The following is a 13,753-nucleotide window of genomic DNA, read 5'->3' on the forward strand; positions in this document are numbered from 1 at the left end:
CGTACATTCATCCCGATGTTTTGTAAAAACTTACTTCTTTCCTTCCTCCATCTGGACTGAATTAAATGAGATTTCGACTGTATTCTGGCTGGCAGTAGTCAGCCTGGAACATTGTATGTGTTTTCACTGCTGGGATTCATCTTTAAAAATTTGTTTGTGGGCCTTCTTCAGCTTGACTTTTTTTTTGAATGATCTGCCGTGATGGTTCTTTCCAGGTATGTGTACACCCACCCTATACACCATGTTCTTTGAGTCATCTTCATCCTGTAATTAATGGTGCCAGTTTGCTAACCTGAATGTACTGCCAGCTGACTTCAAGGTCCTCAGCAGTTCTGTACAATATGTTTTCATGCTTTTTCATTCTTTCCTGTGAAACAGCACTTGTATTGCCTCTTCAGGATCAAAATTGCTGATTTTCATCCCTGAGTCTGGTAACAGCCATTAAAGCAGCTTATTTTATCTCCATGTGCATGTTTGATGTGGTGGACACCACTTTAGAACAGATGTGTTGATGTCTGCATATAGAACTATTCCTGACTGAGGTTTTATCACCTTTCATTAGAGACTGAAGCAAGAAATCATAAAATTATTTGTACCATAGTTCACTTATTTTCAAAGACAATAGGGATGTTGTTTTTAGCCTTGTGAGCAAAACACTGAATCCTTTTCAATTGTCATTACCATCATCAGCCCATTTTTCTATATGAGGTTGGGGTGTCGTGTTAACTGTCGTCAACTCTCTTGATTTTGTGCCACACTCCTGCCTTCTTTAACACTCATGCCTGACTGTCACAGATCTTCTGTCACACAATCCATCCACCTCTTTGCTGGACGTCCTCGCTTCCTCTTCCTCACCAGATTGTCTTCTGTTTTTCTACACGTGCCCAAACCACCATAATCTGTTCTCTTTGATCTTTTCTGCAATTGGAGCTACTTTGGCTTCTGCTGTTATGTCCTCATTTCTTCGTCTGTCCTACAGTGTGCATCCTGTCACCTTTCTCAGGCACTTCATTTCCATCACCTTTAGCTTCTTCAACTGTTCTGCTTTTACTGCCCAGGTTTCTGTACCATACAGTAGTACTGGTCACACCACTGTCTTGTACACCTTACTTTTCAACTTCTTTGGCATTCTTCTGTCATAGACTACACCTAATACTCCATGCCAGTCAGCTGCAGCCCTTCTGATTCTAGCTTTGACCTCTTCATTCAGACTACCCTTCTCTCAACTATTTCTCCCAGATACTTGAAGCTGTTTATCTGTTCCACTATCTTCCCTTCTATCTCTTTTCTCAGCTTCCTCTGATTTCCCCAATTTGATGATTTCCTGGACTTCTGCATTCCACCACCAGCTTTCCTTATATACCTTATTTCCATACCTGATTCGGACACACATCTTTTCTGTAGTCCTAACACATTCTGTTTTTAAGCCCTGCCATTCTTCTTCAACTCCACCTATTTCCTCCTCTTCTTGGGGTGCTAGAGCCCTGAGTAATTCCTTGAACTGTTGTACTTTCTCTCCAGTCAACTTCCAGGTCTTCAGCCTGGTCTCTGTTGACCTTAGAGCCTTCTCTGACCACTGCTTGCAGCTGATTGTGGCAACTAGTGGTTTATGCTGCGGGCTGTTTCATTGGGGATGACTTTGCAATCATGGATTCTGCCCCAGTGCCTTTTCCTTACTAGGAGGAAATCTACCCAAGTTGCATGTTGAATATTCTTGTATGTGATCTTGTGAGTCACTCTCTCTTTTGAACCATGTGTTGGCTACTGTCAAGCCATTTGCCAGACAGAAATCTAGAATTACTTCTCCTTCTTTATTCCTGTTGCCTCACCCATGTGGACCAAGGCAGTCCTCATATCCTGTTCTGTCTGTCCTGATATGTGCATTCAAGTCACCCATTATCAACACCAATTCATGTTGTCCTGCTTTATCTAGTAGGTCCTGCAACTGCTGTTTGAATGTACTCTTTTCCTCACTATCACAACCCTGCTGTGGGGCATAGGCTGAGATTATGAATATCACCCTATCATTACACTGGCGTTTGACTGCCATGAGCCTGTCATTAATTCTGATGATATCCCTTACTGCCTTCTGAGCCTCTGATAAGATGTCCAGCCTCCTCAATATCATCATGTCATCCACTTCCAAGCTGCATCCTGTCAGTGAACATACATTAAGCATAGCAATTCTCAGTTCATGTTTGGCAGGCTGGTTGGTTTTACGTCCAGCTTTCGCTCAACAGAGCTATCCCAGGTAACTCAGGCTGGGCAACTAGACACCGGCCACTCAGTAGATTATTGACCCAGGGCTGCTGGACTTTATAGGGGCACATGTACCCCTCCGACCATTAGCAGGGGTCCCTGGGTGGGTCAGAGTAGGCCGGGTCCTCAACCCACTTATCATAGGTAACTACCCATGCTCATTTTTCGAGACATTAGTCAACATGACCGAATCACCTAGAGCCATATTTTACACCAGGTGGCTAGCCCTGCCACGGCTCGCAGTCTGTGATCCGTTTTCTCCTATCTAGAGGCTACTGTGCACCACAGTAGATACCCAAAGTAGTTGGTCTATTCATCTCTTCCCCGTGTAGGGCACCATGTGGAGTCTGTGCTGCTGCCCACAGCTCCATTCATTTGTGAGTTTGAGATAGAAACATCTCAGCATGTTTTTTGGACATGGGAGAAACCCCACAGAGACACAGGGAGAACATGCAGACTCCAAACAGGCATTGCTCAGAGGTCAGGATCGAACGTTGTGCATGGGAGGCGAAAAACTTAACCACTAAGCCATCTGGTCTCCTTTTCAACAGAGAAGCTTTAATCTCTCCTTAAACTCTACACTTTGAGAAAGAGTAGAAGGGTAGTCCAAATTGCATTTCCTAAGGAAATATACAAACAGGTTTCCTTCCTATACAGTAACCTTTTAACAAGCAAAAAATAGGCAATAAGTCATCATGGGTTTTGGCGGATGGATATAGGTCACCAGTATTCAGAGTTAGGGGGTTGGGTCATATCTCACTTTCCTTTGGTATCACATAATAAAGGGATCCTGGAGAAACTGACATTCTTGTGTCAAAAATGGACAAGAGTGCTGAGACTTCTTTTCTGTGTGATTCTCCCCAGATGACACTTTCTTGGGACAGATGTTTAGGCTTATGAGGTCATCTTTGTACTTGTGTGTCACCTTTGCCAGGGACATTAACAATTCCAACAACAGACATGTCCTTCTCCTCTCTACCACAGAGATGTGAACATGTAGTGCCCCATCATTCCTTTTCCTCCCCAGCTGCTGAGAAGTTATTTACTCCTTGGTCAGTCTGGGGCACAGTCAGGTCTCTGTCATTTTATGCCACAGCGCCAAACAGATTGATAAGTTTAAGAAATTAATGCACTGGATTGTTCTCTTATAAGAGAATTATATAGAGAGCTTTGGATGGATGATCAAGCGTTGTGTAGTTTCCTTTAATTACATTTTTAATATATTGGTTATTTTTGCAGCATACATGAGTAAGTAGCCCTTAACCAATTACTGATAATCTAACCAATAAGCTTTCACATAAAACATGACTACAATACTAAAGTAAGAGATGATTTGCAAGTCATGTGATGTATGGTATGAAAAGCAGATCAAAGAAGTGTCAAGTCTGGTGACTTTGTAACTGAAATGTGACATTCTGAGTCCTAAAAGAAGTTGGCAGTGAGCTGTGGCCTCTACAGAAGTGTAAATGTAACAGAACAGGTAGTTCATGGATATAATGGAGTACACAGTACAAATATGCGTAATATGTAATATTTTGCACAGCAAAAGAAATAGTAATCAACACTCTGGTCTGATCTATAGGTAACAATACGTGCAATTAGTAAGATAAATTCTGTTAGCTTTTTAATACATTTGATGTACTGGAAGTGTAAATATTTCCTCACACAAAGGAAAATTAACCTAGTGATATCCAGCATATGATAGGTAGATAAATAAGGACAAATATTGATTATATTTTTGCAGTAAGCTAGTTGCCATATAATGTTTTAAGTAAAGAGTTAAAAATATCTGGATGAGTCATAAAAACAGAAAGAGAAAGAGTGTATGAACAGAAGGTTGAAAAAAGACTTGAGGTTTCAAGAGACGAGAAAGATTATGTAACAAAAGAAATGCTGAATGAAGATGTGGGAATGAGGAAGACAAAAGGAAAGATAGTGTGCTAGGCAGAGTAGTTAAGAATTTAGCAGAAGATTTTTATGCTTTTTTTTAATTTAAGAAGGATAGCAAAAAAGAGGTTAGTATTTGCAGAACTGACAGTAGGAAGAAGTTGCGGAGGAGTTTTGTGTTTCTTTCGTTCTTTGGGAGTATAAGTACTTTAGCGTGTTCTTCAGTTGCTCAGTGCAAAACAGTAGGAGAGTGTGGTGTGAGTATTGGGAGAGCAGTAGTATGGTCAAATGTCAGCTATCTGGAGGGAACATCTTGATATCCCTAAGGGGTGGATATCTGCCCAGTCTAGAGGAGCAGAGTGTTTTGCTCTGGAAGTCAGGCTGAATTGTCTGTCACTCTGTTTGAAGTCCCAGTGAAAAAGACTACTGAAGTAGTGATCTTCTCCATCATCTACTGCTATGATTAATTAGTGCATAGCTGTACATGGCTGTATGAGTTCAAGGAAGATGCCTTCGTTATGGAGAGGACTGCTGTTAGACTGCTTCCACGTGTGACTGTTGTAGCAGCCAATGCCTAAGTAAGATGAGCTGCTGTCAAGCAAGTCCCTTCTGAGAATGAAAGGAAAGGATTCCCTGTGACACAAGTTGATAGTAAGTGCAAGAGGCAGCAGAGTGGGAGGAACAAATTATTCATATTTAGAGAGAGGGGAGGTGCGCCCAAGAAATACATTTCTTTTCCATGTAATTTCCTTTTAAACAGGAGTGCTTTCTTCAGGAGGGGCGAAGTGTTACAGTTTAGAATTCCCATCCTCCTCCTCCTCATTTTCTGTTTTTTCTTGTTATTATATACATCATACCATAAGGAGCAATGTTTTGCATTTAGATTTCATGTGAAAAAGCTGTACCATGTGTACCAATTATAATAGAACAACTGTAGTGAAATGCACTGGAAAGTTCTAAAACTGTACCAGCGTTGTTCTCCTTGAAAATTCTGTATGATTTAGAATGAAAAAAAAAAACATGATTTTAATATTTATTTCTGCTTTATTTCAGAGTGAAGAATTTACTTTAGAGGAGCTTAATTGTTCCATTAAATGCTCTGCACGTCTTTATCAACAGCTGGAGATTTTGCGAAGAGCCTTGTATGCAAAGTATCATCAGGAACTGTCTTCCCTGAAAGAAGAACAAAAACAAGAACTAGAAAGGCTTACAGCAAACCAAAGAGAGCAGCATTATGCTGAGACTGAAGCACTGAGGCAAGAAATCGCAGAACTGAAGAAGCAGGTTGAAGCAAATGTGAAGCGAAGCTTCGTGTCCACACATGAAACGCATGAAATAGGGGATAAAGAAGAAATTACTAATATTGTGCAAGCCCTGGAGAAGCAGCATCAGGCAGTATTAGAAGAAGAAGTTGCCAAGGTATTGGTCTGTAACAGAAATGTTGTTTTTGCATTTTATTACATGTCTTGATGCATTCATTGAAGAAGTGAAAAAAATCTGGTATTACACTAGACCAATTTAAATTTGATCTTACCTGTTGTCAGTTAAATGTTTATGTGTCTGTCACTGCAACAGATACATGAAGTAAGTGTTTCTCTCCAGACAAGTCCTGGGCCCCAGCTGGAAGCATGGGAACTCTCACCGTGTAACATTTTTACACCAGATTCTAAGTAAATGTATGTTTTTCATGCCTTCCAGATGGTGCTTATTGATTCATACCCCTACATCATCACCATCATCATGGGGAATGTACATTTGACATAATGGTTATGGTCTTCATCTCGTAAACACAAGGAACAGGGCTCAATCCTAACCCCCAACCAATGACTGTGTACAGTTTGCATGTTCTCCATGTGTTTGTGTGGGTTTCTTCCCACCTGCCAAACAAATGCTGAGTGCTTACAACTCAAGCTTGGTGGAACTGTGGGCAGCAGCACATACTCAAGTTGGTGCCTACCAAGGGAAGAGCATTGTAGGCTTTCCTGTTTAAAACATCAGGTGTGGTGCTCTGTCTATCTTAGATACAAAAACATGATTCACTGCATGTCATGTCAGGGCTAAACACTCAATGGTACAAAAGTTGTCTCTATGTAATTTTGTCATATTAATTAATATTGTCAAAAATGATCATGGGTTGAGGATCAGGGATCCATGCTAGTGGTGGGAGGGGTCATTGTGCCCCTATTGGGTGAGTGTGTACTCTGCATAAAGCCTAGCAGCCATGGATCAATAAGCTACTTGTCGCTGGTGTGTAGTTCCCCAGTCTTGGTTACCTGGGATACCTCTGATGAGCAAAAGCAAGACGTAAAACCGATAAATCTACCAAAAAAAGAACTAAGGATTGCTTCACTGAATATAGGATCACTAACAGGATACAGTGTGGCAGTAGCTAACATGATGTTAAGGAGGAGACTGGACATCCTGTTTATCAAGGAGACAAGGTGGAAAGGCAAGTGCAACAAAACTGCTTGGCTTAGTTTCCACTGCCTGCTATTCATGGGAAGGACAGAAACATACTAGAAAAGAGAATGGTTGGCATAATGGTTAAAGTGTTTACCTCACAAACACAAGGCACAGGGTTTGATTCTCGCTGAAGAGAAATTGGCTAGGCTTAAAGTGGTCCAGGAAGATAGTTAGTCTAGTACGTACCTATGAACCTATGAAATGATGTGAGAGTTGTTGAAGGAGAGGCTTCTGAAGGCAGAGTGGGGTACCATCAGAATTTGTGACAAACTCATTGCAGTCAGACTCCATCAGTGTGCGAGACTCAGCAGGATTATAGAAGTAGAGGCCATGCTAGACTTCTGTCAGACAAATGGCTTGAGGGTGGCCAACATATGGTTCAGCAGAGGTTGGGCTGAAAACCTGGAAGTTGACTGGAATGAAATTACAAGAGTTCAAGAGAATATTCAGGGCTCTAGCATCTAAGATGAAATGGGTGGAAATTGAAGAGTGGTAGCACATCAAAGCAGCATATGTGAAGACTGTAGAACATATATGCAACCAAGGCAGGTATGAAAATAGGGTACATAAGGAAAGCTGGATCTGGAATGCAGAAGTCCAGGAAATTATCAAGAGAATGAAGGAATGCAGGAAAAAGTGGGAGTTAGAAAATACAGATCAGACTGAGAAAGAATACTGTCTGGCTAACAAAGAATCAGAGTGCAGTCACATTAGCTAAGATGAAGGCCTCAGAGGCACTCGACGACTCAGCAGATTGCTCCAGTAAACTTTACCAGACTGCAAAGCAAAAAGAGAAGGAAAAAGAAGATGGTCATACAACACCATTCTCAGGCGATGCCAGTAACAGTATGCTTACCAGTGGTCAGGATATCAGAGGTAGATGGAAGGAATACTTTATCAGCTTCTGAATGAAGCAAACCCCACAGAAGCAGTACTGTCCCAGACACAGCCTATGCTGAGAGAAGAAAAGGAGCCCAACCTAAAAGAAATAAGAACAGCACTAAAGAAAATGAAGTCAGGGAAAGCAGCAGGCTCAGATTAGGTCAGATGTCATCTAGATGTTGGATGAGTTAGGGGAGAAATAGCTCCTGAGGAAGAAAAGTGTGTCACAGATAGTAGGTATTCTAGTACAAGAATAAAGGGGCATTCACAACTGAGTAGAGCACAGAGGTGTCAAACTCCTGTCACACTGCATGAAAGAGGTTGCTTGATAAACTAGTAAAGTAGTAGAAATTAAGATGAGGGTGGAACAGTTTGAATACAGATCTGGATGCAGCACAAATAATTCAATGTTTGAAGTGAGACAGATGGTGGAGAAGAGGCTAGAAATGACGAAAGAGACCAGCTGGGCATTCCTAGACTTGGAGAAAGTGTATTACAAAATCTCAAGAAAGCTGATTTGGGCTATCCTTCAATAGTTTGAAATAACGGAAACATTTTTTTAACACTTATATCAGTTTGACATAAGCAAACTTGCATTTATGTAAAAGTAATCAAGCCATATTAACAAGTTCACATTTGCAAACATTATCGGATATAGAACAATAATAGTGATAGACTTGTGCTATTGCGGTTCTATTAAGTAATGTGCTCTGTAAATAGGTAGGGGTTCTATTCTCACTATGGTCAGTTGGTGCGCATGTGTGCGTGTGTGTGTGTTTGTTCTCTTTTTTGACATTTGAGAGACCATTTTGGCTCATTTATTCAGAGTTTCCCTGTGCCTGGCTTGGATACCTGTGACTACAAGACTTGAATTGCTTCTAAAACCATCTGGACCAACAAAGCTGATATATGTTTTTTTTTTTTTTTTTTTTTTTAATGCACTTGCTGTAACTGTCTCAGTGCTATTTAGCACTTCTGTGCTGTATTTATTTATTTTGTTGAATTTATTGCAGTTTTTCAGCCTGCACTTGATAAACTCCCATCTGTTTGTTACTGTACTGCTGTTAGGTTGTTTTGAACAGTATTCTGATATGTCTTAACCTCCTCTGATACTGCAAAAGCTGTTCTGAGTTTGCTAAAGTTATCCTGAGTGTGCCAAAATATTTCTACGTTTTTTTAAAGTTTTTCTGTGTTGAAGTTCTTTTACATTGCACACTTTCTTTCTGTGTTTTGTGAACATTTCTCGGGGTTAGTGAACTTATTTCCAAGGATTACTGTTACTGCAGGAATTCTGATTTTTTTGTTGTAAAGCATTTGTTACTGCACTTGAGCTCAAAACCAGTTTGTTTTACAGTAAAATATATAAGTATACTTACTAAACACTCTCACTTAGACCTTTAAGAGACTCTTTCCTACTCCTTCTCATCTACTAAGGATCTGGTGTAATGGATAGGCATTTCGCTGTCATGTCTTTTTCTGGCCTGGTGGATATGGGCATCTAGAGGTAGTGTATTAACTGCCTCATGTTCACTGACAAACATTTAATTTTAGAACAGACAAACAGTGTGTGAGATATGTAGATACACAATGTTATTGGAGGAAGAGCTCGCACAGTCACACACAAAAAATGCAAACCAAGTTGTCAGTGTTACACCCAAAACACTCACTACCATCACTAAGGAACAAACACATTGACCCACATATGCAAAGGTATTCACTTATAATCTACCGAAACCTACAAGACACCCTAAAAGTTTCTCTCAGTAGTCCTACACACTCTTAAAAAAGACAGCACCTCACAAAACAGATAATTCTGAAAGTCATAGTAGCCCCGCTTCCAAGCCTGTAAGGCAACATACCACACAGCCAAACATTCTAGTTATTGGGAATTCCATTGTAAGACATACTGATTCCCCTTATCAGGCTAAACAAGGACAAGATTACAGTAAGCTGTCTACCTGGAGCCAGGATCCGCCAAATCATGCCTGTACTTAGGTCTTTAAACCACAAGTACCAGTATGACACAGCCATAGTCCATGTGGATGTGAACAACCTAAGACTTACCTCACTCGACTGTATGAAGAGAGACATGATGGAGCTCTCTGAATATGTATCCCAGGCATGTATGAATCTACCCTTGAGTAGCATCCTTCCTTCCCCTATGATGATACCACAGTATCAGCAAAAAAATGACTTCAGCAATCTGCTTTGTTTCTGGTGTCACAACAAGGGGATCCAGTATCTGTCAGCCTAGGGAGACATGATCGACAAACCACAATGCTTTTCTAGAGATGGTTTGCAGTTGTCACCATTTGGTTTCTTGATACTGGCAAAACCTTTACCTATCCCCATACTGCCTTTTCTTAGGCCATGCCAAGTTGTTAAACCCTCCAACTTAACAAAAATCAGTCACTACTACCTCAAGGTACTGCTACTCAATGTTATGAGTTTAAATGAAAACTGCACTCCCTTGAAGCACTCCTCACCGTAGAGAATGCAGACATGTGTGCAATCACAGAAACATGGTTCAGAACCATCAAAAGCACCCCAGCCGTCAAAGGCTATAATGTTTTTTATACATTTCGATCCCCTTCAGCTGAGGATGAAACAAAGAGAGAGGAGGTGTCTCAGTGTTCATAAAGGGGTAAGTACACTGCTAGACTTGGTCCAGCAACATGTCTCACTTTAGCTACTCCATGCCCAACTACCTATAAGTTCTAGCCCCTATCATATCCTTGCTAGCTACACATCTCCTAACATGAGTCTGGAAAACCACACCTCCTACCTAAACCTACTGGAATATTTTAACATTTAGCCTAACAACATACTTGTGGGTGACTTCAGCTACCCCCCCCCCTCCATAAACTGGTGGACTTATGTGACCCATAGTTCATTTGTTCAGAGGTTTTTGGACTTCATCAATGTAAATGTCCTGGAGCAACTAGTTAAATCCTCCAAAGAGAGGTACAAATATCTTAGACCTATCACTCGCAAACATGGGGGGGGGGTACTGCTCCTCCTTTGCATTAACTCCTGCTGACCATAAAATGTTTTCCTTTAGTATTAAAACTAACCTAGAATCCCCATCATCCTACAAACCTGTTAAGAACTTTGCTAAGGCCAATTACCTCAAACTAAGTGACAGCTTATTAAACTTCCAAACCCCTCCCAACCCAGATGACACTAAGGCCTACTCACTAAAGCATTATAACAACCATGTTCATAGTTGCATAGGGGAGGCAGTACCTCTCCAAGTCAAACCTATGATTACTGGCAAAAATAAACCACCCTGGTGGACCCCTAGCATAAATAGGCTATTCAACAAAAAGAAAAAAAATCCTCTCCAAAGCCAAGAAGGAACACACAAATCAGTGCAAAAAGACACTCACTAGTCTAAACAAACAAATGAGAGATGGTCAAATCTGCCAAAGCAAACTATGAAGCAAAGATAGCCTCCCAGGTGAAAGATAACCATAAGACTTTTTTAATTATGTTTGTAACCACAAGGGAAACACTCAGCAATGTACCAAGTTAATTATGAATGACAGTGCTTACACCCAGCCTGAAACAGTAGCAAACCTGCTGGTCGACAAGTTCATTTCAAACTTCTCCCCCCATCACCTCGTACCACACCCAAGGAAATACCCACAACCATATCCCTACCAGTCATTATGAAGGAACAAGTCCTTATCACACTCGTTAAAACCAAAAACACAACCTCCATGAGTCCTGACAGTATTCTAGGATGTTTCTTAAATAGCTTAAAACAGAATCTGTCAGGGCTACTAGAAACCCTGATTAACCACAGCCTCTGAATGGGTTTCATCCCTCTGCATAAGGGGGCCCCATCAACTGACACAGAGAATTACAGACCCATAAGTTTGACCAGTCTCATCTGCAAGGCCTTGGAGAGAATTATCATGGACCTGATCAATAATGACATAGGAACGCTTCAAAAACTGGACCAGACCCAATTTGGCTTTGTCAAAGGGAGGTCTCGCCTGCTCAGTCTGGTGGTACGTACCGCTTATCTAGACCTTGCAAAAGATTTTAACACAGTCTCCCAGTTGGGGATCATAGAAAAACTTACTGAGTTAAGCATAAACCCCTTCATCATCACTGACATGACACATGTTGTTCGGGTAGTTGAATCCACTTCCATTAAGAAATGGGTTATAGGTTCATAGGTGTGTACTAGGCTAATGGCCCTGAAGCCTTTACAAGCCTAGCCCATAGGATTACCCTGGCATCATGCCACCTGACCTTCGTTCCCAGTGCCTCTGTCAAATAGAGCCACTGGAGTGATCCCCGGGGTGAATTTTCTATTTCCCATTCACTCATAAACATTTCTGTTGAAAAGGTCCAGTGAGGTGCTCTGCTTGACATGTATGGGAAGTCTGTTCCAGAGCATGGGCAGCCTCTGGGTTATGAACCTGTCCCTCCAGCATGTTCTGTTGATTGTGGTAATGAGGTTGAGGTCTCTGGAGCGTGTGGTGCAGAGGGATTGGGATTTTTTTAGATGCAGCATTTCTAACAGAGCTGGGTCAGACATGGCTTTGTAAGTCAAGCAGAGATTGCCTCTAAGTAGGCGATATCAGACAGAGAATAGTTGGAGTTTTTTGAGTTACTAGCGGTGTCCCACAGGGTCAGTGTTGGGATCCTTCCTGTTTTGTATATACTTCTCTGAAGTGAAGGTCAATGTTGGGGGTCTCTGGCTCACCAAGTTCGCTGATGACTGTAAGCTGGGAGCAATAATTGAATCCCCAAACTCTGATGATGCCTTTTTAGGTGAAAGCGCTTAGTCGGTGGATGTTTTGTCATTAAATCATTCCTGGTTTTTCATTGTTGGTCCTGGTATTCTGTTTCACAGTTGTTGCCTTTCGTGGTTTTTGATTTTACTGCTGTACCCTTTTGTGGGGTTGCTCATCCTGTTGAATCCCCAAACTATGTTGACATCCTACAAATAGGTCTAAAAATGACAAACAGTTGGTGCCAAATCAATGGTCTGAGACTAAATGCTAAACAATGCATAATCATACCCTTTGGTAAATCAGATATGCCTACAAGTGATAATATTGATAGCACACCCTTAAAAGTAGACCCACTGGTAAGGGCCCTAGAAACACAGATAGATAGTAACCTAAGCTTTGACCACCAGGTAGCTACAGTAGTGAGGAAATCCTTTTGTGTGGCACAGCTTATAAGAAAAGGCATGGCATCAAGATCAAAGGAAGTCATAGTGCCATTGTCCTCGGCTCTCAGCAGCCCCATAATAGAGCAGAGTGCTCCTTTCTGCATGTACCTAACCAGCCACTTACAACAACTGGAGTGGCCTCAGAGGTTTCTCACTAAAAACGCACAAAGTGTTAGACACATGTTTTATGCAGACTGACTAAATAAAGGCCCTATCCCTTTATCGTTTGTTGAGAGGGGACTTGTGCCTGGCCTACTAGACATTATTTGACCAGTCTCTGATTGAAAATGTTACATATTCGCAAGAAATATTATACAAGGTAATGCTTTCCATGGACCTGAACCTTATTTCTGACTGTAACAGAACTTGCTGGAGAGACAGATTCGTATCTCAAAGGCTACCTCATCTGTAGAATAAACTTCCCATCTTCATAAAACAAAGCACGTCCCTCACTCTCTTCAAAAGAATTTGGATAAATGGATGGGGAACCATAAATTCACTCCTTGAGTACTGCAGTTATGGACAGAGGCAGTCTGTTAAATGACTCAGGACTCCAACACCGACCCCATCTCATATGTTGTGAATTAAGATATAATATTGTCGGTTACGTATTATATTCTCGAAAGCTGACAATGTTGAATCCAACATTGTCGACACGAGAATAGCGAAAGTACAGAACGTCGAACGGGTAAATGGAAATTTCCGTAAGGGGAGATTTTCATTTACTTTAATATAGTGCGGTCTTGGAGTTGGTATATTTAAGTAGAGGGGGTGAGGGGTGCGCTGCCCTCCTGCCTACACCCTTTATATTTTCTTTTTGTGTTTTAATTTATTTTTTCTGAACATTCGAAATTTTAATGGTTCGATCATTAAAGGTCGACCTTTAGTGATTCGAACCATTAAACTTTCGATGTTCTAATATAGACCCAATATTGTCATATCCTGGGTATTATTAGTTAGGCTTGTAAAGGCTTTGTGCCATTAGCCTAGTAATCACCTACAAACCTTTGTATACTCTAACAACATTACATAGGTTGTTTAGTTCATGCTTTCTCTTAAACCTCATTT

The 13,753-nt window shown here is 41.1% G+C and overlaps 1 protein-coding gene across 4 annotated transcripts in view; it reads left to right on the forward strand.

The window, feature by feature from the left end:
* The window catches only part of AKAP9 (A-kinase anchoring protein 9), a 3,155,794-nt gene that overhangs the window by 1,130,833 nt on the left and 2,011,208 nt on the right, over window positions 1–13,753 (forward strand). For all 4 annotated transcript variants that reach the window (XM_044067665.1, XM_044067666.1, XM_044067667.1 and 1 more), the window contains one exon: window positions 5,200–5,565. In XM_044067665.1, the coding sequence (XP_043923600.1) occupies window positions 5,200–5,565 (366 nt within the window). The remainder of the gene's footprint in view (window positions 1–5,199; window positions 5,566–13,753) is intronic.

This window comes from Protopterus annectens, chromosome 3.part1, assembly GCF_019279795.1.
Source record: "Protopterus annectens isolate FY-2018-M chromosome 3.part1, PAN1.0, whole genome shotgun sequence".
NCBI classification, from domain to species: domain Eukaryota; kingdom Metazoa; phylum Chordata; order Ceratodontiformes; family Protopteridae; genus Protopterus; species Protopterus annectens.